General features: G+C 40.1%; 1 protein-coding gene across 1 annotated transcript in view; it reads right to left on the bottom strand.

Moving 5' to 3' along the window:
• hmcn2 (hemicentin 2) overlaps positions 1 to 23308 on the bottom strand; it is a 224697-nt gene that overhangs the window by 22786 nt on the left and 178603 nt on the right. Inside the window, 8 exon segments of the mRNA XM_028808536.2 lie at positions 4480 to 4601; positions 11271 to 11408; positions 11632 to 11784; positions 15052 to 15222; positions 15701 to 15782; positions 17238 to 17428; positions 17541 to 17675; positions 22013 to 22226. Coding sequence (XP_028664369.2) covers positions 4480 to 4601; positions 11271 to 11408; positions 11632 to 11784; positions 15052 to 15222; positions 15701 to 15782; positions 17238 to 17428; positions 17541 to 17675; positions 22013 to 22226 — 1206 coding nt within the window.

The raw sequence follows: 23308 nt of genomic DNA, 5'->3' as shown, positions 1-23308 counted from the left end.
TTCTCATTAAAGAAACTTGTTGGAGTTTGAAGCCCCAGTTTAAGCTGGTCATGTGTTGGCTCGTTTCACATCTCATTTCTGTTTGGCTGTCATTTAATGAGGAAACGAATCAATTCAGAGAATTGAATCCTTCTAACATGGCTGTTAAAATAAAAGGGGAAAAAAGTGAATTAGCAGTGAAAACTGGTCACTGATTAGGAAAAGGGTTAGAATGAAAACCTGCAGCCACTGCGGCCCTCCAGGCCTGGAGTTTGACACCTGTGCCTTAGATTAATTATTATCCTTAGATCTTCAAATGAGTGTCTGCTTATTATTCCAAGAGCTAAACTTAAAAGAAGTGGTGAGGCGGCCTTCTGCTGTTATGCACCTAAAATCTGGAATAGCCTGCCAATAGGAATTCGCCAGGCTAATACAGTGGAGCACTTTAAAACACTGCTAAAAACACATTACTTTAACATGGCTTTCTCATAACTTCAGTTTAGTTTAATCCTGATACTCTGTATATGCATTTAATTATCAATATCATTCCTGATGGCTCTGTAATTCGTACTAACCCCTACTTTCTCTGCTGTTCTTTTTCCAGTTTTCTGTGGTGGCGATCTGCACCACCACCACCTGATCAAAGCACCATGACGTCCCTACATTGATGGATTAAAGGCCAGAAGTCCACATGACCGTCATCATCAAGTTCTTCCATGTGAACCCTGAATACAACAAGGACTGATTGAGGTCATTTATTTTCGGTGGAATGCCTAGAGGGGGCTGGCTGGGTGGTCTCGTGGCCTTGGAACCCCTGCAGATTTTATTTCTTTTTTTCTCCAGCCGCCTGGATTTTTTTTGTTTTTTCTGGCCTCCCTGGTTATTGGACCTTCCTTTTTCTCTATGTTAATTAGTGTTCCATAATTTTAATTATTTATTTTGTCATTTTTCACTTTCTTCATCATGCAAAACACTTTGAGCGACATTATTTGTATGAAAATGTGCTATAGAAATAAATGTTGTTGTTGTTGTTGATAAAGGTGTATGAGGGTGTGAGATACAAAAAACACAAAACAGTGCAAATGTCGCTTCAGAATAGTTTGGGTATCACCGTGTGGTCACGTAGGCACACTACATAGAGATAAAAAGGCTGTGTGCTCCGTGGTGACTCTCTCAGGTGGGTGTTAGCATATCATAATCTCTTGGACCAATAGTGTGAGTTTTCCGCATTCATCTTATACGACCAGCATTATAAAATACCAGAAATTATACGGTAAAATCAAGTCCCGACGTATCCTCTGGAGAACTTATCCGCGAATACATACGGTATGTGAAATGTGTAAGTCTAAGGCAGGGGTGGGCAAATTCATTCCTGGAGGGCCGCAGTGGCTGCAGGTTTTTGTTCCAACCCAATTGCTTAATAAGAAGCCCTTATTGCTCTAGAAACACTTCTGATTCATTTTAGTTGTCTCCCTCGTTAAGATTATGAACCCTTATTACTTATTTAAGTCTTAAACAGCTGCATTCTTGGTTTTTAATTGCTCCTTATTAGCAATAAGATGCAAATGACAAAAGAAACCAGCAGTTATCCATTTTGCTTGTTACCCTTTACACCTGTGTGTATTTATCATGCACTATTTGGTTTAATTAAATACTTGGAAGGAAAGAGAAGAGAAAAAAGTGAAGGATTGAGAATTACCCATCCATTTTACACTTCAAAGTATTTGGATGATATCCTTAGAATGGAAAAAAAAATCTAGGATATGAGAATGACTTGACATAGCAGAGTTAAAGCACAAACAAGCCATGAAATGTAATTATTGGCAAGGATTGTTTTCTAATTAAGCAACTGGGTTGGAACAAAAACCCGCAGCCACTGCGGCCCTCCAGGAATGAATTTGCCCACCCCTGGTCTAAGGTATTGGTTAGCTATGCATGCATTAATAGGAGATAAGAACCATATTAAATGAAACGTACAATGCAGAACTGTTACCATAATGCCTGTATGGTTTCTTATACTGTTTCTAAGCTAAACAAGCATGCAGTGTTGTTGGCTTCCATTTATGATGTCAGAAGCGTGAGCTAAAGCAGCTGGTTTTGGAAACATGATTTCAGCTTTACAAACTTTGGAAAATGACAAAGAGCTTTATAAGATCAGTAAGGAAGCTGATTAGAGAGAAACAACTGAAGAGGACAAGAAAACAGGAGGGGAAAGGTCACACTGAAAATGCTTTGTGTCACTCTAACAAGACAAGAGCCTCCTGGACAGACATGTTGCTGATCTTCATCTGCTTATAGAACTACAGGACAATCCAGGCAGTATGGTGAAATGCTGCACTCTATTTGATTTTGTTTATGACACCAGCTACTTGAAACATGCTTAAAGATTACAATTAACTAAAGCCTACGTTCCTGACTCGTAAGAGGCAGTGAATATTTTTTGCATAAAAATGACCAAGAAATACACATAGTCAGAAATCAAGCCGAGGTCAATACCAAGAGTCAAGCTGATCATTCTGACAAAGCCTAAACACTAATTATAAATTGAAAACCAGAAACTAGAGCAAAAATTTTGATAACAGGGAAGTTTCAATCAAAAGGTAGGATGAAAGAAAGTCACAAAGGCAATTATTTATCCGCAAATTCCGATATGCTTGGATTGACCTTTATACCGTTGACAATATGACATGAGGAATTCTGGGTTACGTTATGAAAGACACAGCTGAATGCAACTGTTTCGAAATGGCAATGCCCATATAAAAATAAAGATGGCATAGCAGCAAAACAATAAAACAGTCAACTTTGAAAAACAGCATTATATACAAAGACTAATGAGAAAATCACATTAAAAAGAATCTGTGCATTTGAGAAGGGGTTTATGTTTTAAGGACGGGTGTCTCCAAATGCTTTTCCACAATAAAGCAGCCATTCATCCATTTCACTCTTTTTTTTTCCAACAAGAGGCAAAATGAAATTATATACTGTACTGGGGGGGTCATGCCCCCTGGTGCCTTAGTTGTTTAACCCCGAGTTGCGGCCAGAATATTAGTAAAATCTATAAATGTACAAAAGAAAAATGATCAAAATCACGAAATTCTATAAATATGTAAAAGAAAAATTAATTATTATTTAACGGAGTAAAAATCATTTAATGAGAATAAAATATTTACTCTCTTACCAATTGGAGTATTCCAGAGGTACACTATGCTCGATGAGTATTTAAAAGAGACTAAAAAAACGATCCATTCATTTTAACTGACAAAGACCACGACTTTCTTGATATTTTAGTTTATAATTTAAAAACGGAATAAGAATCTGAAAATCTAACAACATCACATTAAAGTTCGATAAATTCTGAAAAGAATGATACCAAACGTATATATGTAGGTTTTAAAATAAGCCCGGATTAAAGCGTGACAAAAAAAAGTCACATAAAATCATTGCACTTTTAGGGTAGCGCTGCTGCCTCGCAGACAGGAGACCTGGGTTCGCTTCCCGGGTCCTCCCTGCGTGGAGTCTGCGTGTTCTCCCCATGTCTGCGTGGGTTTCCTCCGGGTGCTCCGGTTTCCTCCCACAGTCCAAAGACATGCAGGTTAGGTGCATTGGTGATTTTAAATTGCCCCTAGTGCGTGCTTGGTGTGTGTGTGTGTGTGTGTGCCCTGCGGTGGGCGGGCTCCCTGCCCAGGGTTTGTTTCCTGCCTTGTGCCCTGTGTTGGCTGGATTGTCTCCAGCAGACCCCCGTGGATAGTTAGGATATAGCAGGTTGGATAATGGATGGATGGATGGATGGATATGGTAAATAGGTTATGAAAGGTGTGTTCCATGAAGTTGAAATCACTAATTATAGAAAGTACCAGCTTGTAAATCAGTAAACCTCTAACACTAATTGGTACCGAGATGTTCAAAGCAATTTAATGTACAGGAAAAAATGCTACACATCAAGATCTTTTAGGATCACCCTGATCTGCTGCTTCTCTTGAACGTCTCATTGAAGTAAGAGTTCAGATACTACGTGCAGCTTTTAAACCGCCAATAAATAACGATCATTCAATTGCACACCTCAATAATTCATTGCATTCAACCTCTTATTTATTCCTATAGTACAGTATATACTGTATTGTTCACTTTTCACTAGCAAGATATTAAAAATACAAAACATTTCGTAATTGAGATCTACTAGTAGAATAGAAACAATAAGTACAAAAATTGGCAAGTATGGTCTGGTACTCATAAAGCTGATTTTCATACAGTGGTTTCTTGTAAGATTTAAATACTTAAGAAGTCAGTTTGCCTTCAACAACCCTGTAGGATCATCCATGATGTGACCAGTCCTTGAAAACCTGATGGATAAGGGAGCTCAGATTGTATGTTGGGTTTATTTATATACCAGCAACAAATACTACTACAGGACAGCACAGACTCTTGGCACTTTTTTCCAAGAAATCTGAAAGAGTAGCAGTATGTATGAATAGAGTAGAGCCATTATGGCAACAGACTAACCTGCAGGGCCAAACTGGCATCATTCAAAGTTTCTGAAACAAACCCATTCAGAACTACATCCACCAGAAGTACTCCGTCTGAATCCAGGCCTCGAGCCACATGCGTCAACTTGAGGATCTCCCCTGTTCAGAAACAATTGCAAAAAAAAAAACAAAAATCAGAGCAGGGCACTTAAGCAACTCCTGTAGGATTATGAATGGTCAGTAGGAGGTGATGTTTAAGTCAAATGCTGTGACAAAAGGAGCCAGCAGTCCGGTAGAGGGATAACAACAGGTCAACAAGCAGGATGATATGGTGGTGTAGTGGTTAGTGTTCCTTGCCTTATAAGGGTGTGGCTACATATCCAGATGCCCACCTCAAGATGACATCCTAGTAAAGCCATTGCTTCCTTACAGTTCTGGAGTCCTGGATTCAAATCCTGGCCCAGTTGCTGCCTCTGTGTAGTTTGCTTGGACTATTCAGGCTTACTTGGATTTACTCCTGGGAGATTTGTAACTCTAACTGGCCAGGTGTAGGAGTGCATGATGGGACCCCTCAGTCGAGTGGTACCTTGTCCAAGTTTGGTTTCAGCTCTGGGCTGCTGGATCTGAAAGTGAATGAGTGACTGATCTTCTGGTGCAGTGTACTACTATTGTGTTGCAGCCAGGGTTTATTTGCTGGTTAGTATGTGTTTTCTTTTTTTATTTACATTTTTTGAAGCATTTTTCATGCTTTTATGTATTTTTTAATAGCATTGTTATTTTTTTACAGTTAAAAATGTATGTAACATGTATTCAAGTGTATTTACATTCCGTGTGTTTTATGGGAGGAACCCCAGGAGGTTGGGCAGCACGGTGGCACAGTGGGTAGCGCTGCTGCCTCACAGTAAGGAGACCTGGGTTCGCTTCCCGTGTCCTCCCTGTGTGGAGTTGGCATGTTCTCCCCGTGTCTGCGTGGGTTTCCTCCCACAGTCCAAAGACATGCAGGTTAGGTGCACTGGTGGTCCTAAATTGTCTTTAGTGTGTGCTTGGTGTGTGGGTGTCCTGCGGTGAGCTGGCGCCTGCCCGGGATTTGTTCCTGCCTTGCACCCAGTGTTGGCTGGGATTGGCTCCAGCAGACCCCCGTGATCCTGTGTTAGGATATAGCGGGTTGGAAAATGACTGACTGACCCCAGGAGGTCTGACATCACTTTATATTGAGGTGAGAGGGATGGTCTCTGCAGTGGTTTATTAGCTTTTTGGAGAGAGCACATTGTAAGTACTGATTTTCTGGTTCTGGATTCTTTTCTTACTGGTGTTTGGATTTTGGTACTGGATTGTATTTTTTGACTTGACTTAAATGAATTAATTAAAAAATCCTTTTTGTGCTTCTTTACATTTATTTTAATAAATTCTCAAACCATGAACACCCTCATCAGACTGGCAGAAGTGCTTCTTACCCTTAATGCTTTCTCTTTTGATAACAACTTTTTCACCAGGTCAATGGAGTTACAATGGGTAACAGAATGGGACCTAGCTATGGCAACACCTTTGTCAGCTGGGTTGAAGAGTATATCTTTCCTTCCTACATAGGTTTTGCACTGGATGTGTACAAAAAAAATATATTGATGATTGCGCTGCTGCCTCGCAGTTGGGAGACCTGGGGACCCGGGTTCGCTTCCCGGGCCCACCCTGCGTGGAGTTTGCATGTTCTCCCCGTGTCTGCGTGGGCTTCCTCCCACAGTCCAAAGACATGCTGGTTAGGTGGATTGGCGATTCTAAATTGGCCCTAGTGTGTGCTTGGTGTGTGGGTGTGTTTGTGTGTGTCCTGCGGTGGGTTGGCACCCTGCCCGGGATTGTTTCCTGCCTTGTGCCCTGTGTTGGCTGGGATTGGCTCCAGCAGACCCCCGTGACCCTGTGTTCGGATTCAGCGGGTTGGAAAATGGATGGATGGATTGTGTTGGTGCCATCTCCTGGTCCAGCTATAGAAATTCATTAATCGTTTAAGTAGATTCTATCCATCTCTCAGGTTTACAGCAACCACAGCTCCATCATTTCTAGATATCAGTCTTTCCATCAGCTTTCCATGACTTCAAACGTCTGTCTATCACAAGAACATTTCACTCATAGTTCAGCTCCTTCCATCCCTGGCATACTAAAATCTCTCTACCCCTTTCACAGTTCCCTAGCTGACTCTGCAGTGGTGAGGTTGACATCTGTAATAAAGCACTCAGTATGAGGGTTTTCTTCATTGACAGAGGATACCCTTCTCATATTGTGTTTAGGGCCGTCAATTAAGCCAGGATTAGACCTTGTAACATCCACTCTAAGAAGAACCACAATAATGAAAGTCATCCTGCTGGTCCTTCCTTTCCAAACTAACATTGTCTTTCTCCCACCAGTCATTAAATGAGCCTTCCCCACTTTCCAGATTGATCCTTCCACAAGAGCTTTTTTATAACCCTCCCTTTATCTCTTTCCATCAACCACCTAACCTACAAAAGTGCTTTGTCCGAATTTCACTTCACAGAGGAGAGTCACATTCCTCATCAGGCACTTTGAACTGTAACTGGAGCTGTTGTGTCATTTGCAAATATGTCACTAAGAATACCATTGTGTCTGGTCCCTATGGTAAATGAAATATCAAACAATGTACCTTTTGCCAGCCTGAAAACCTGACTTACTGCATTTCTTGTAGGAAGTGTCCAATCATCTACAAAGGTGAAGCAGGGGGTCAGTTAACATACCGTTTCAGAGAACACATTTGAAATGTTTAGGTCAAAGGTCTATTGTAGAACACTCCACATACAGTAACTTGAACACAGCCTGACTGATCTTCGTTTGTATTCCTTCACAGGGCTTCAAAGGTACTTTCAAAGATAAGCAGAAGTAGCTCAGCTCATTCTCAGCCTGGGATCATATATTTCTCCAGGTCTTAATGACCGACTAACATTTTAATCTGTCCCTTCTCTAATGGCAGCTTCATTTCACCTACTCTGACCTTTTTTCCCTTCATCAGCATCTGTTCTCCTTCCCCTTCTATATACTCTGTGTTGCCTGTTTTTCCCTTTTCAGTTGCATACCTGATGAAGCCAAACTGTCTCTTCTTTTTAGTATGGAAATAACCTTTAACATTTGTTTTCCTTTGCAGGTGCAAACTGACGCACTAATTCCATAAATAAATTCTTGCCTTCATAAGGATTGCTTTTTGTACTTGTCTTATCAAGTCAGAGGATTTACACTTCCTCTCCATTGAATATCATTTTTGTATCTTTTTAAGGACATTTAAAATATTTTGAACTTTTAAAACCTGTTCAACATTTTGAGCTTGTGCAGTCGAAGAATGTTAATGGTGGCTGGGGGTTGACTGCCTTGGTTGAGGCCTATCTTTGGCAGGCTAGTAAAAGTCCTGGCTTGGTTTGTGGATTCTCTCTTGCACACCTTTTTTGTCATGTTTGTGACACCCATCTATAATAAGTACATTATGAAAAGTATGAAAAGCACACATATACAATCAAGATAAAAAAGGCAATTAATAAGATAACCTAGTGAAACCCACTTAATGTAATCACTTTAGAACACTGGAGACCACAGCCTAGCCCCACAGCATCAGAACCTACCCTGAACTGCATAGGAATCAAATGAAGCAAAATATTACACATGGCAGAAAGAAACAAGTTAGTTAATGTAGGCATGGCGTAACGTTCAGGTGATTTCAGTGACTAACTTAACTTAATTGATATGAAAGTTGGACTATTTCACATTTTTTATTGACTTCATCCAACAGTCAGTTATTACATTTTTGTTTATTAAACTAGGGGGCTCTGCCCCCTGTTCGCTTCGCTTGCCAACCCCCAGGTTTGGTTAACCGAATATATAATTTAAAGAGATTGTTATTTTCATGGGAATTGTTACAAATTCATTATTTTCATTTTTACTTTAAATCTTCAGTAAAAACAATATTTGGAATTACCTTTTCTTCAAGATCGCATTGAATTTTGATTCCATGTTTGGAGTTACATCGTGACAACGCAACGTATTACTGCCCATGAGTGAATATCGTTTCTTTCTCTCTAATAAATAAACTGACTTTTCTGAATGTTTGTCCCTGTGATTTGTTAATTGTCATAGCAAAAGCTACTCGAACAAGAAATTGTAAACGTTTTAATACAAAAGGCATATCAAGATCTCCTTTGGTGTATAATGTTATTCGCGGAATATGTACTTCATTACTTTTCTTGTTGCCTGTTAAAATGAAGTTCTACTTTGTCTTTTATTTTTGACCCCGTTTGGACCTGCGAGGTTTTCAATTCCACTTGGTCCAGGCTGATTATTACTTTCCTTATTTTCAGAATTTGCAGATTATTGTTTTTCTTAAAATTGCTCTTAAAACCTAAAATCTGGAACAGCTTGCCATTAGGAATTCGCCAGGCTAATACAGTGGATCACTTTAAAACACATTACTTTAACATGGCTTTCTCATAGCTTCATCTTAGTTAAATCCTGATGCTCTGTACATTCAATTAATTATCATTATTATTCATGGTGGCTCCAAAATCCGTACTAACCCCTACTTTCTATTCTGTTCTTTTTCCGGTTTTCTGTGGTGGCGACCTGTGCCACCACCACCTAATCAAAGCACCGTGATGTCCTTACATTGATGGATTAAAGGCCAGAAGTCCACATGACCATCATCATCAAATTCTTCCATGTGAACCCTGAATACAATGAGGACTGATTGAGGTCATTCATGTTAGGTAGAATACCTAGATGGGGCTGGGTGGTCTCGTGGCCTGGAAACCCTGCAGATTTTATTTTTTTTCTCCAGCTGTCTGGAGTTTTTTTTGTTTTTTCTGTCCTCCCTGGCAATTGGACCTTACTTTTATTCTATGTTAATCAGTGTTCCCTAATTTTAATTATGTATTTTGTCTTTTTTCTCTTTCTTCATCATGTAAAGCACTTTGAGCTACATTGTTTGTATGAAAATGTGCTATAGAAATAAATGTTGTTGTTCTTTTTTGCATTCTTTTCTGGGTGTCTTTTTGACGCGCTGCTCTTTCTTCTTCGCTTAGTAGTTGACGTGTCATCTTGAACGTATAAAATTATTGTCCTGATAAAATTTATAAGAGCTGAGAGCGCAAGGCAAAAGTGTTCACAACGACTGAGGTTAGATGAACGTGGTCTTGTTTGAAAATGGTTGTAAGTAGAGTGTGACTTGAAAGAATCTCATGTTAAAAGTCTACATCTCGTGGGACTTCATTCCAAAAAGTCTCTTCAAAAAGTTACATCTCATCCCAAGATTTTTTTATTATAATAGAGAGATAGCTTTGTTACAGTGATTCATATTCAAAAGTAATAATGATGTGTTAGCAGACTACATTAAATATATTCTTTATAACTGCACTTTATAGTGGAGTTAAATATGGTGCATAAATAGGCTTTGTGGTGGCTCAATATCTTTTATAGACAGCAGACTGTAATTCAAGTGACGTGAAATGGCATCGATTGATATGTGTTACTGGTGGAGGGTGTGGGACTAATTGTTTCTCAATTTTCTTAAACATTATATTTTTGAAATTATTCCCAATAGTATATTATCCAGTAATTAACAATTGAAAGACATCTATTTGTGAATTTCCCCTTGGGATTAATAAAGTATCTATCTATCTATCTATCTATCTATCTATCTATCTATCTATCTATCTATCTATCTATCTATCTATCTATCTATCTATCTATCTATCTATCTATCTATCTATCTATCTATCTATCTATCTATCTATCTATTAATACAGAATGACCAATACTAGTATAAAATCAGTATCAATATTACCCTATGAAAGGAGAAAGGCAACTGAATTAATTCCCTGTCTAGTTATTAATATTAGTTAAAACACAGTAATTGATTAAAATTATATAAAAAGTAAGAGCTTGAAAAGAAACTGATATATTGTATAATGGCAAGACACATGGTACACGATGGGCAAGAAGATCAAGGGCTGGCCACAATTGTTCGTGTGTATCATGAGGAGGGCTGGGTGCAAGACATGAAGAGCTTAGGACACTGGAGCCTCCCACCTCCCGATGCCACTGCCATTGCTAAACCCGTCCTGTGTTTTTATTATTTAGGGCAGCTGTGCCTTTCCCATGTTATTAATTAATTCAAAAGCCATTTAGCTGCAGGTTGATATCAGTTCTTTACAATAATAATCTGCAGATAATGTTTTTTTCAATCAATTCAGTCTTTTATGTACTTAAGTAATTGCTTTCCCTTTTTTATCACCAGGGAAGTGACTTTTTTGTGCTCTATTAGTTAACTTATCTAAAGCAGCATGAAAATGAATGGTGCTGCTGTGTGAGCTATTTGCATGTGCGCGCTTCTTGGCATTTGACTCACTTGCATCAGGCATCCAAGCAGATGTCAGCAGAGTAAAACAGGAAAATATACAAAATATGCAAATTCAGTCAACTGCTCTCAAGGTCAAACTGCAACAGTAAACTCATTTCTAGTTGAAGGTACACAGAATGTTTTTCCATTTTAAGATGGGCAAGTTTGCCAATTTGCCAATGCTTTTCAATAAGAAATTTAAAAATTTTAAAACTTCACACAATGCTGTCTGTTCAAGATATCTGAACCAGAGCTGAACTAAAATCTCAAGAAATTTATCTGAAGAACTGTGCCACATCTCTACAGAACTGGTCAACAGGGGGCTGAGTTGTTTCATGTGGACAGACAGGCATTGGCTTTTGCAATAGGCGCTTCGCGTATTATATACAAATGCACCTAAAAAAGCAAAACATTAAAAACTGATACAAAGACATGTGCCCACCCACCTGTGCCAAACTCCACCTGAGATTCCTGTCGAAAGAAGCCTTTGGTGAGTGAGAAGCCATTCCTAACATCGCCAGCCTGGAATACTGTAGTCCAGTAGACCGGAGCAAGGACAGTCAGCAAAACCTGCATTAGGGGTCCTGAAAAAGAAAGTGCAAAAGATGAGGAGAAGGCCAGATGGATCACTGTAAAAGGGGTGAAGGTGTGGGGGAGAGGTAGATCTAGCCCTCAGAATGGGCGAATCGCCCAGAGAGTGGCACTCTCAAATTCAAAAATGGCTGAAATTGCATTTCAAAATGGAGGTCTCTGTCTGATTAGATCAGCATCTGCTGAGAGTACAGCTGCTGTGGGCAACATGCTCACCTACAGAGGGTGGGATGTTATTTATGGAGGCCCGCACAGTGCTGATGCCAGCTTCTGGATCCTCTGAGATGTTAGCACTAAGAAATGCCACGCCAAATTCCCTCTCATTGATCATCCCAATCATACTGACGCGAGCTCTTGTAGGGAGAGAGCCTGAAAGGAAAAAAGGAGTCATGCATTACAAACACTAAATTACAAGGTAGTAATTTAACATTTTAAAGTGAAACAAGAACAAGAAGTTAAAGGTTGTTAATAATTGATAACAAAAGGATTTCCCACAAATTTTTATTAAAAACGGTCAAAAGTCTGTGATCTGGAAAAGTTAAAATTCTAAGAGCAAAACACTATTCAAAATCAACAATAACTAAGAAAAGTCACTAAATACTAGACAGGACTGAAGGGCAACTGAAAAACACCCCTGCAAAAAGCAATTAGTGGTGCAGCAAAAAGGCTGTAGCAATAGGTGTCTTAAATAGCCCTCAGGTAACTGCAGCCCTAACCACCACAGCACCTGAGGACTGTACATTTATAAGAGGTTCCATCTTCCTAAAATCAAATACCGTGATTACATTAAGATAGAAAACAAGAGATGATTATCTAAACTAAAACAACAAGCTACCGTTAACAAAAATCAACTAGGTTAGCCACAACTAAGAAAAAATGTTTTGCCTGAAGAGAAACAGCAAATTGAAGGATGGTAATCAGAAAATGATAGCCAAAAGCAAAACTTAGGTCAAAATAGCAAAACTAGAAAAATAAAATGAAATCAAAATACCAAATACCAGCCATTAAGTAAAAGTCATTGTCAAATATTCATTTGTAAAAAATCGGCACCACTTTATAAAGATGAAAGATTTATTTTAGCTCGGAATCCAAAATCATGAAGTAGTGTACTGCCATCTTAACCTTCTTAGTATTAGACCCGAACATCCCTCAGGCTGTATAAACAGTGCCAGAAGTGTTACTCTCAAGTATAATTCTTTTATAATAATTCGTTGCATTTATATAGCGCTTTTCTCACTACTCAAAGCGCTCAGCAATTGCAGGCTAAGGGCCTCGCTCAGGGGCCCAACAGAGCAGAGTCCCTATTGGCATTTACGGGATTCGAACCGGCAACCTTCCGATTACCAGTGCAGATCCCCTAGCCTCAGAGCCACCACTCCGCCTAACAAGTATCACTCGGGCAAAGGTATAGATGCATCTCGCATAAGACCTGAGGTTTGATCAGGCTATAAAAGTGCCAAGAGTGTTAGTGCTGAGCATTACTCAGGCAACAGTCTAGGCAAGTCTTACGAGGTGAGACACACAAAAAACTGATTGGTAAAAAAAAAAAAAATGTATTTTTGAATTCCAGCATTCTAAACATTGCCACCTTCTCTATACTCCCCCTCCTGATCTCTACACCGCTCCATATGTATCTTCCATTGATTGAAACAGTGCTGGAAGTCTTCTTGCTTGAGGCATTTCAACAGGCTTGCCGTTTCTGTCTTCAATTCATCCACTGAAGAAAAATGTGTTCCCTTCAGGTCACTTTTAATTTTCGGGAACAAGTAAAAATCACAGGGAGCTAAATCGGCGAATAGGAAGGATGATTGAGGACAGGAATGTTTTTGTCAGTCAGAAACTGCTTTATGGAAAAAGCATTGTGCGCGGGAGCGTTGTCTTGTCTTGCTGTTCGCTTTTTCCACCTGACATGATCGCGGCAACTCGTGTTGCCATTGTTATGCAAATACTGACTGGGCTATTCACAGGGTATACCTAGCTGGTCGGCGGTTTGAGAGGGTGTGTAGGAGGGGATATAGTGCTATAATTCATGTCCAGCCGACCTCCAGACGGTTTTCCAGGAAAGCCCCAAGTCCAGTCCGGTTATTTTTGTGTCTCACCTCATATGTAAGCTTCAGGCTCAAGCGTTACCTGGGTAATAGTGTAGACACGTCTTCTTCTAGCCTCATAGTGGCTTATTTTTGTGTCTCACCTCATATGTAAGCTTCAGGCTCAAGCGTTACCTGGGTAATAGTGTAGACACGTCTTCTTCTAGCCTCATAATGGCATCTCATAAGAAACTCCTCAAATCAGCAGTGATGATGAAGTGAATCTGTCTTCAGACAGTGAAACTGAAACCGTCAGTGAAACCGACAGTGACACTTGTGTCACTTGCACATGTGCAGTGTGCTGTAATTATTATTATTATTCATCATCATCATCTTCATATCATCTTATACTTTCTACACTTCTGACTTTATACTTTTAGTGTTTTGAACGTTTTACAGTAGAAAGATGTGATTTAATAAAAATGTAGATTTTCAAGCCAAAAAACGCAACACTTTTTAAATGTTCTTTGGAGAAAAAATGTAATGCTAAGGAGGTTAAGAACCCTAGAAAAAGATGACATTTTGGGTGTCATGCTTCAGAAACAGGAACACATTACTCTCACCAAACTGGTCGGCAGCTTCTAAAATAGCACCAACGATAGCCAGCGATAAATAAAATGATGGTGAAAATGAAAATAACAATAAACTGCATTAGAAAAGAAGAATAATGAAAACTACAACACCGAAGACCAAAAATAATTATAAAAATTAAGGAATAATTATCTAAGGAGAAGGAAATAAATAAAATGATTTATAACAAAACTGTTAATTTTACAGTGATCCAAATCTAGCATGTCGACTTCTGGGTGCCACCCGTGTATATAGCTCTGGTATGACAACATCAGTCGCTGACATCATACGACTAGCAGGGGGCATGGCAACTGTAAATAATAAGATTGTATCCATTGTTGTGATTGCCTGAGTATTTTCTGCAATATTTTTGTCTTGATTTTACTACTATGACATTTCAATCATTATTGGTGTCACTAACTTGTTGTATGATGAACATGATGCTGCCATTTTGTTTATGGTTGGTGATCTCATGACCTGAGGGTGTCCATGTGTTGGAGTGCATTATCACCTCCTGCCTATAAAAGATGGTGGCACAATACTGTGCAGATCCATGTCCCAGTACTGCTAGCGACTATACTACCATGCCACCTTGTACTCATTAATCACTAGGTAATTTCATAAATAAGAGCAAAACACATCTGGATTTAACATACCGACTGGTCTTCTAAGGGGCAGCACAGTGGTTATCACTGCTGCCTTACGGAGTTCAGATTCCAGATTGGTTGCTAACGGTAAGGTTCTACTCTGACTTTCCACAGTCACAGGATACTCTAAATTTGCCCTGTTTGAGTGTGTGTGTTCGAGTCATTAGGCCCTTTAATGGACTGGCATTTCATCTAGGGTTACACCCAAAGCAGTCACAATAAGCTGCAACTCCTGCAACCCTAAACTGGACTAAGGAGGTTAGAGAATCTATTTTAAATGATTAGGATGAGAAGATGCATTTGAAAAAACACAGATCCTGTTGAGATCTCACCTGGGCACATTTTGCTCTGACACGTCCGTGTCTCTGTGTCCTTCCCTTCACATGGCCGGCCACCATTGGTTGGAACAGGATTATTGCACAAGCGTGTTCTCTCCTGCACACCCTGTCCACAGGAGGCACTGCATGGGCCCCAGGCTGTCCAGTCAGAGTAGCCACCTGGGACTGCAAGAAGAATGAAGTGATTAAAAAATGCTAAACTAATTCCTTTCCACGTGTTGTATCCATGGCCTGCCTATCTTCACGTGGATTTCACTGCACAATTCAAAGAAATGCTGGCTGGCTGACTCTTGCATTTAAATCGTGCAGTGGAAGTATATGTGGGGTTATGACTGAGTGGCGCAACCTACAGGGCAGATTACTGCTTTGCACCACTGCTGCAACGAAACGCCCCAACTTACAGCTACCTTGAACTGTACAAGTGAGTTAGAAAATGGATGCATGGCAGGAAAAACTACTTATACAGTGTAATAAACTGATGACAACAAATAACCAGAAACATTCGTACATCAATTTACTTCAGTTTTGCATCTTAAATTCTCCTACTTTTTTTTGTGGAGTTACTTATTCAAAGGGCAAATCTACTTGGCGGCCAAATCCTGTCTGAGGCATTAGATGACCAACTAAACCAACTGCCACTTACTCTGAACCTTCAGGATGACTGTCCTCTCTGCCACACCACCCTCATTCTCTGCCACACATTTGTACTCTCCGTCATCTCCACTCTGTGAAGAGAAGGGATTAAAGATATGTAAAGGTAGGTAGGACACCACAGATTGGCTAGACGTGAAAGGCACTATATGATAGATAGACTGACCCTACTTATAGTGAAGGTGACATTCTACATCAGTGATTCAATTTAAATGAAAGGGTAAGGCATCACTCAAAAATGGCTATGTCTCCTTTCATGAAATTTTGTACTTACATTGTTGTGCATGCAATTTAAAATACAGGCTTCACAGAGTTTCAAAAATGTTATAGGGGAGTCATAAAGAGAGGGCCAACTCCACCTAAATCACACATTATCCCAAAACAGCTGAGTGGATGTTCATGAAATTCTGCATGTACAGTACTGTATATTACAGCTAACTCAGCTGAACATAGAGAGATTATATGGGATTTAAAAAATGCTATCATCCATAAAAGCCTAGTACTGTATTGTGAACAACACAAAAACCAGCAGTTTTTCCCAGCTTACATGTTATATCAATGATTCACGTATCCAAAAGGTGCAAGTACAATACGACAGGTGCTGTGGTTAGAACTGCCGACTTATAATGCGGAGGTCGTGAGTTCAAAACCAGCTCCCTGGCAAATTTACCATTTTGAGTAGTGAGCTGCCCTTATTGTTAATATTATACAATAAAAACATACATTTGATTTGTGTCTTGTAACGGCCGCTGTAAATTTATAGTACTTGTAAAAATTAGCATTTTTTTTTCATTTTTACTCTCTCCTGTGGATAAGTCAGGACTTGATTTTACAGTATGACTTCCGGTATTTTATAATGTCGGTCGTATAAGTCGAATGTGGAAAACTCACACTATTGGTCCAAGGGATTACGATATGCTAACGCCCACCTGAGAGAGTCACCACGGGGCACACGGCCTTTTTTTTCTATATGGGTGTGGCAGTGAGCTATATGAGCATGTGCTCCTCACCTCTCTCTTTCTATTGTGCCTACGTGACCACACGGTAATACCCGAACTATTTCAAAGTGATGTTTGCACTACTTTGTGTTTTTTGTGTCTCACACCCTCATACACCTTTATCATAAGAGCATCCCTTATCTACGATGGAGCGTTCAATCAGAAGAAAATATGAAGCTGGTTTTAAATTAAACGTCATTGAAGTGTCGAAACAAATTGGTAACTGTGCTGCTGCAATAAAATTTGATGTGTCTGAGAAACTGATACGAGATTGGAGGAGGCAAGAAGATGTAAAAAAAAAAATCAAGTGTCGCAATTTTGAACGGGCGTATAAGTCAGGGTTTGATTTTATGATCGATTTTTCATTGTTTCAAGACCCGACTCATACATGAATATATGTGGTAGATATGAAAATAGACATATGAGTTTCGCAAAGAACCAACATGGTGTAAAGATGAAAAGCGGTCACTTTCTTCTACTCCAATGTCCACAGTGTTGTCCCCCTCCCTGCTATCCCCTTTGATATCTTACCCCAGTATTATAGATGGTCAGTGATCCATTCTGCAGCTGCCACAGCCTATGGGACATAGACAGCAGATGCCCATCCTTGTGCCAGCGTATTTGTGGAGTTGGATCTCCTCGGACTGCACAATGCAACATTAATGTTCGTCCCTGTGGCTCTGTCTGCAGCACATGAGAGGTCCCTACTATAACTGGAGGCTCTGGGGAGGAACAGTTAAACAGCATTACTGTCATCATGTTGACATTCAAGAATTATTTATTACATTCTAGGCACATGTAGTTTAGGTAGACGTAGAGTTTGGAGCTGCCTACCCCTAATGCGTACAAAGGAGATGGCCTTAATGACTCCGGCGACATTCTCTGCCTTACAGATGTAGGTGCCAGCATCTTCCTTGGAGGCGTTTTCAATAGCCAGGGAGCTATGGCCTCCTTGGTGGGAATCAACGGCTGCAAAAACAAGGAACAGAACAAATCTGAAGAGTGCCACACACAACACGCTGAATAATCTGAGCAATTTATGGTGGAATGGGGCACAGTTGTTTGTGCAGCTGTCTGACACCTTCAGGAATCTGGGTTCAACTGCTGGCCAGATGATAATCTGTATGCAATGTATGTTCTGTCTGGATGCAAATGTTTTTTTCTCTGTATACTCCAGTTTCCAGCCACATCTCAAAAGACATGAAAATTAAATCAGACTGAGTCCCAAAATGAATAATCAAGTCATCATTTCCATCTGCTGGCATCTATTAATCCTTCTTCTCAAGCCATGAAGTACTGACACCCCTTTGACATTTGTGTGACAGTCCATAATAGTCAGAAACCAAACACAAATCTTTCAAATGTCAAAATAATTAGGACAGCTGACAACATATTCACATCTCACTGCCTAAATAACTAAAGAGGACGGTGTTTGTAAAGACCCCAGGGTCCATAGGAGTCAAGCCTCACTAAATATTTTGATAAGGGAGTTGACTTGTGAAAAATTGAAAATGTGTCAATGGTAACATGAGGATTCTTGCGGATTCTGTATTATTTTAATATGGGAACTGTGGTGTTTGGAACTGAGATGAAAAGTAGGTAGTCAGTCAGGAAGAGCAAACCAAATCTTCATTTTGTTAGATCGCAAAGTTCATTATCATTACATCACACTCTGAGAACCCTTAATCCAAGTCAAGGTCATGGGGGGCTTTAGACTGTAATGGTGACATAAAAACATCATGGATAAGGCATCAGTCCTTCACATGGGACCCTCACACCAACAATTTAAATCATCAAATTAACCTAACACAACCACATCTCTGGGAAGGAAAAGCCCGTTCAGACATTTCCGTCATTTCAGTGACTCAGATGGGACTAAAGTTACAGAGGTCCACTGGTAATAAATACTTTAATCAGTGCTTGAACTGGAAAAATTGATCTGGTATTCTTTGGTGTAAGTACTGAGTAATGGATTGTTAGAATGGATTATCCCATCGGCGGTCCGAAGACACAATGACATGCACAATTTATTTTGAAGTGCATTTCCCCCTGGACATGTGAATGGACATCTGTTGTTATAAATAAGGATTGCTAATTTGGTCTGATAGTACACACTGGTACGCATATATTAACTAAATGCCAGTATGGAGTACCAGTATGTACTGACCCACTTCAACCACAGACTTTACCCCCAGCTCCTGGTGTAAAACTAGTGCTGTCCAAATAAGGCTAAATGGTGGCCCACAATGGACTGCCATTCAGTCCAGAATTAGTTCATGCTTTAGATGCTGTATATTCAGATATGGAAAGAAAAATGACTGAGTGAATGAAAGTATATATACATGATGAAATTAATTATTTGTATATATCATACATCCATCCATTTCTTAAAACTAAATGTCTAGTGGAGGGTTGCAAGGACCACTTGATCAGGATATGAACCCAGAACCTTTGAACGTTCCCACCATGCCACTGCCAATATAATTTTTGTTCCTAATACATGTAAACACAATAGAGCATAATACATCATAATACAGAAAACCACAGCAATATAGCAAAAGATAATATAACACATCACCATGCAACATAACACAATATGATTACACACAACTCAACACAACACAATAGCATATCAGAACTCAACATAACACAATACAACACAATAGATCAAAACACATCAGATTACAGTACAGCACAGTATAGTATAAGTACATCACAATGCAACACAGCAAAACACAATACATCACAGCATAGGACAACTCAACATAATAAAAAACAACAACATATCAATGCAACATAAAACATCACAATGAAACAAAGAACAATGCATTGCAACACAACACTGCGCAGCCCATCACAACACAATACAGCACAGCATGACAACAAAACTTGAAACATCCAACATAACAAAACAGCATAACATAACCAACATAACATGACAAATGTAACATAGTAGTTTCCAACCTGATCAGTCCAATTCAGAGTTGAGTGGGGGCTCAGATCCTATGCCAAGTTTAGGAACCAGCTGGGGACAGGGCACCATTAGGTCAGCTTTTTTGGGATAGTTAACTCAGCTTTATTGACAGATCAACTTAACCTCAGCAACCTACTGATTGATTCCTGGGATACCCTGTGTGTGTTTAGGAAGCTGTTATCTAACCATACAAGGGGGCTCCGCCCCCTGCTCGCTTCGCTCGCCTACCCCCGGCGTTGGGTATCCTGAAATACATTAGTCGAGCACGTTCGTTTTGGAGCCGTGCCCGCTTTGCCCGCGGCATTTCAGACGCTGTAGGCGCCTGTGCTCATTGATTTTATCCAGGTGGGCTCGTGTTTGTATATCCGTCAGTCGAGCTTGTTCGTTTTGAACCCGTGCCTGCTGTGCTTCCGCAGTTTCAGACGTGCGTTGTAGGCGCCTGCGTTCATTGATCTTATCCAGGTGGGCTCGTGTTTGTATCGTTGAGCTGTATTGTGTTTGAATTTGGTGTAAAGCGTTCAGCGGTTTGTACAATCCCAAGCAGGACATTATTCCTAACTTCACTCTGCAGTAGTGCCACTCACAATATGGCGGTGATGCCTGCGCCTTCACTCCGTACCATCTTTGTGGACCTGTGAGGCCTCCATAGCCTCTTCCGTTTGAATCTGGGCTGCAGCGCAGAATCCTCTTTTTTGTGTGGCTGTGTCGGTAGTCTTTAGCTATGGGCGCGTTGTTGCTTCATTTCTCATTCACGTCAGTTGGGCTCTTTTGTTTTTGGGCCGTGACTCCTTCGTACGCGGTGGATACGACTTCGCTTGCGGTTTATGAGATGTGCGCTGTACGCGCCTGCGCAGTACGTCTCATGGTCCCATCGCCGTGTACCTGCATCCATGCCATCTGGTTTACCATTCTCGGTTAGTAATATAGATTTAAAGTGAAGTTTTCTAATGGTCCTCATTTCTTTAGCACACACCTTTCAGCACAATTCCATTTTAACTTCCTTCCATAATGCCACCTTTAAAGAGAGCTCACCTGTCCAGCCCTCGTCGAAGACATTGTTAAATTAACATTGATTCTTCTCACTGCGCTGGTAAGGCAGACCCCAAATTTGACCAGTAGACTTTTGGCACACAAGGATTTACCACAGAATGTGGAAGAAAACAATAAGAAAAATACCCTTTCTGAACAGCAAAAACAAAGTCCAGTTGATATAACTGCTTTCAATAGTACAGTAATCAATATTCTAATAAGGAGATTCAGCACAATTCCATTCATAGTTCTCGAGTGGAAGCACTGGCAGTGCTGAACAATCAATCCTGCAACTTACTGTCTCAAGATACTTTATAGAAAAAAAATCCATCAAAATTTTACGTTATGAGTTATACAGACGAAATGAGATGTCAATGACACTGGGAGCAAATGGCAGCTATCACTTTTGGAATAGTCATGTGACTTTACAGAGTAGCTTAACATGATAAGTAACCCCAAAGAACATTATGAAAATAACTATTACTTGCCTCTGTCTTTACATTGAGAGATCACACTGAGGGCGGTGTGGTGGCTGCTCTGGTGAATTTAGATACCACCTTTCCAGAGTAAAGTGCATCACCTGCATTATTATCATTCTTTAATTTAATATTATTTATTGTATCAGTATGCTGCTGCTGAAGAATGTGAATTTCCCATTGGGATTAATAAAGTATCTATCTATCTATCTATTAAAGTGGTTAACCTCACATTGCCAAATTCCAAGGTTTGAATTCAAGCCCAGTCATTATCTATATGAAGCTTGCATATTCCTCCTGTGTCTGTGTCAATTTTCCTATGAATACTTTAATTTGCCTATGATATCCCAAAGATGCCTATTTTAGTAACATGTAACCTTTATATTCCCTAAAGATGCAAATTTTACTAACTTGTAACCTTTATATTATGCTCAATAGGACTGAGTGTAGGTATGTGTGTCAATGAGACTGTACCTAGTTCATCCTAGTGGAGTGCCAGTGCATTGCCCAGGTTATCGCTAGTGTGCCTAGCTATTTGTTCCCAAGTTGTGTCCACCTTTGCTTATGACCCCAAAATAAATCAAATATTGGATAAATGGATGGACCTTTCATGCTGAACGGTAAGTCAAAACACTTTATGATCAAATGACTTTTATATACTGTATATCTATCTTAGAGCCCTTTCAGGTGACAGCTGGTGCATTGTAGCCCAATGCTTTATCACCATGGGGGACATACTGTCTGCCAGACCCCTCTACATTTAGGGCTAAGAGTAAGCATTATTCACTACCAAAACCTCAGCTTCAAGGTTCTGTACTGGGTTGTACCTGGAATGGGCTTGTTATTGACTGTCCAGCTGACAGTTGGAGATGGTGTCCCCCCTGCCAGACATGACAGTGTGAGGCGTTGACCCATGTTCAGCGTGACATCTCCAGGCAGTTCGATGAATGTGGGACGGACGTGAACTGAGAGACGAATGTCCCGTCGCGCTGTTCCTGCCACATTTTCTGCCACACAGGTGTAGAGGCCAGCATCGCCTGCCTGAAGCAACAAAGAAAATAAAAGAAACACCATTAGATAGCAACATAGGGTCATCTAAATCAGGGTTCTGAAGATGACAGACTAGGGTTCTGTCTTCCTGTGTGGACTGGCCAGTGTGTCCATTATCTTCATTGAGCGCAAGCAACTCTGCCCAGGTCACGTGAAGGTCTGGCATCACTTCAAATACTGAAGAGCAGAGCCAGCAAGAATGGTGTAACTGTGTGTGGGTGTAATGGTGTAAGGGTGCATTACACATATCAGCAGATGAGTTAAATGCTAGCCACACTTAGACAGCTGTGTTTGCACTCAAGGGAAGCAAAACTCTTACACCATGTAATCTGATCTGAAGACACTTTCATACCAAACTTTTAAACACTCACCATTGCAAAGAAAACTTCTATTTTAACAATGTAGATCAATGTCCAAAATGGTAGGTAAGGACAATTACAAAATAATTATCTAAAGTCAGGTGCTGCATTGAAAAAGTTAAGGGTATTGTAGGGAAAAATACTATGGCATGCTCCCTTGGGGTGCACTCCATTAGTTTGGTTAATGATGATGCTGAGTTCCATTTACCATGAAAGTTGGATGTCAGAGATGGGAAGGACAACACCCGTGTTGACCATCTTCCAGTAAAACAATCAGAAAACCAATATGGTCACCTCCAGGACTTTCTCTTTTGGAAATACAGGCAACTACTGAACAAGTTGAAAAGAACTTACGCAGTATTTTGTGCATCCAAACACTGAAGCAGCATGTCCACAGATAGAAGCTGAACAGTACTGTGTGTATGACTGATTTAGTGAGACACAGACAGACAGACAGAAGTGTTAATAAACAGTATAATACTGCAGCTTTCACTAACTGTTGATACACGGTGCACCCATCCTTCATTTTGAGGTTGGGGTTGGTGAGGCTCTCCTGACTTTCCGAGTAGGAATTTCGACTTGTGAAGTGGAGGGTGGGGGTTCTTGTTGAAACTTTCTAATTGGAATTCTGAAATTCCAACATCCCAGTTCAAATTGTGGATGTAAAATTAGACACATAGTCTTTTAGGATAAAATGTTTTGATATGCCTTCCA

This window comes from Erpetoichthys calabaricus, chromosome 9 (assembly GCF_900747795.2).
Source record: "Erpetoichthys calabaricus chromosome 9, fErpCal1.3, whole genome shotgun sequence".
NCBI classification, from domain to species: Eukaryota; Metazoa; Chordata; class Cladistia; order Polypteriformes; family Polypteridae; genus Erpetoichthys; species Erpetoichthys calabaricus.
Note: the sequence above shows the minus strand (reverse complement) of the source record. Positions and strands in the feature narration are given on the sequence as shown.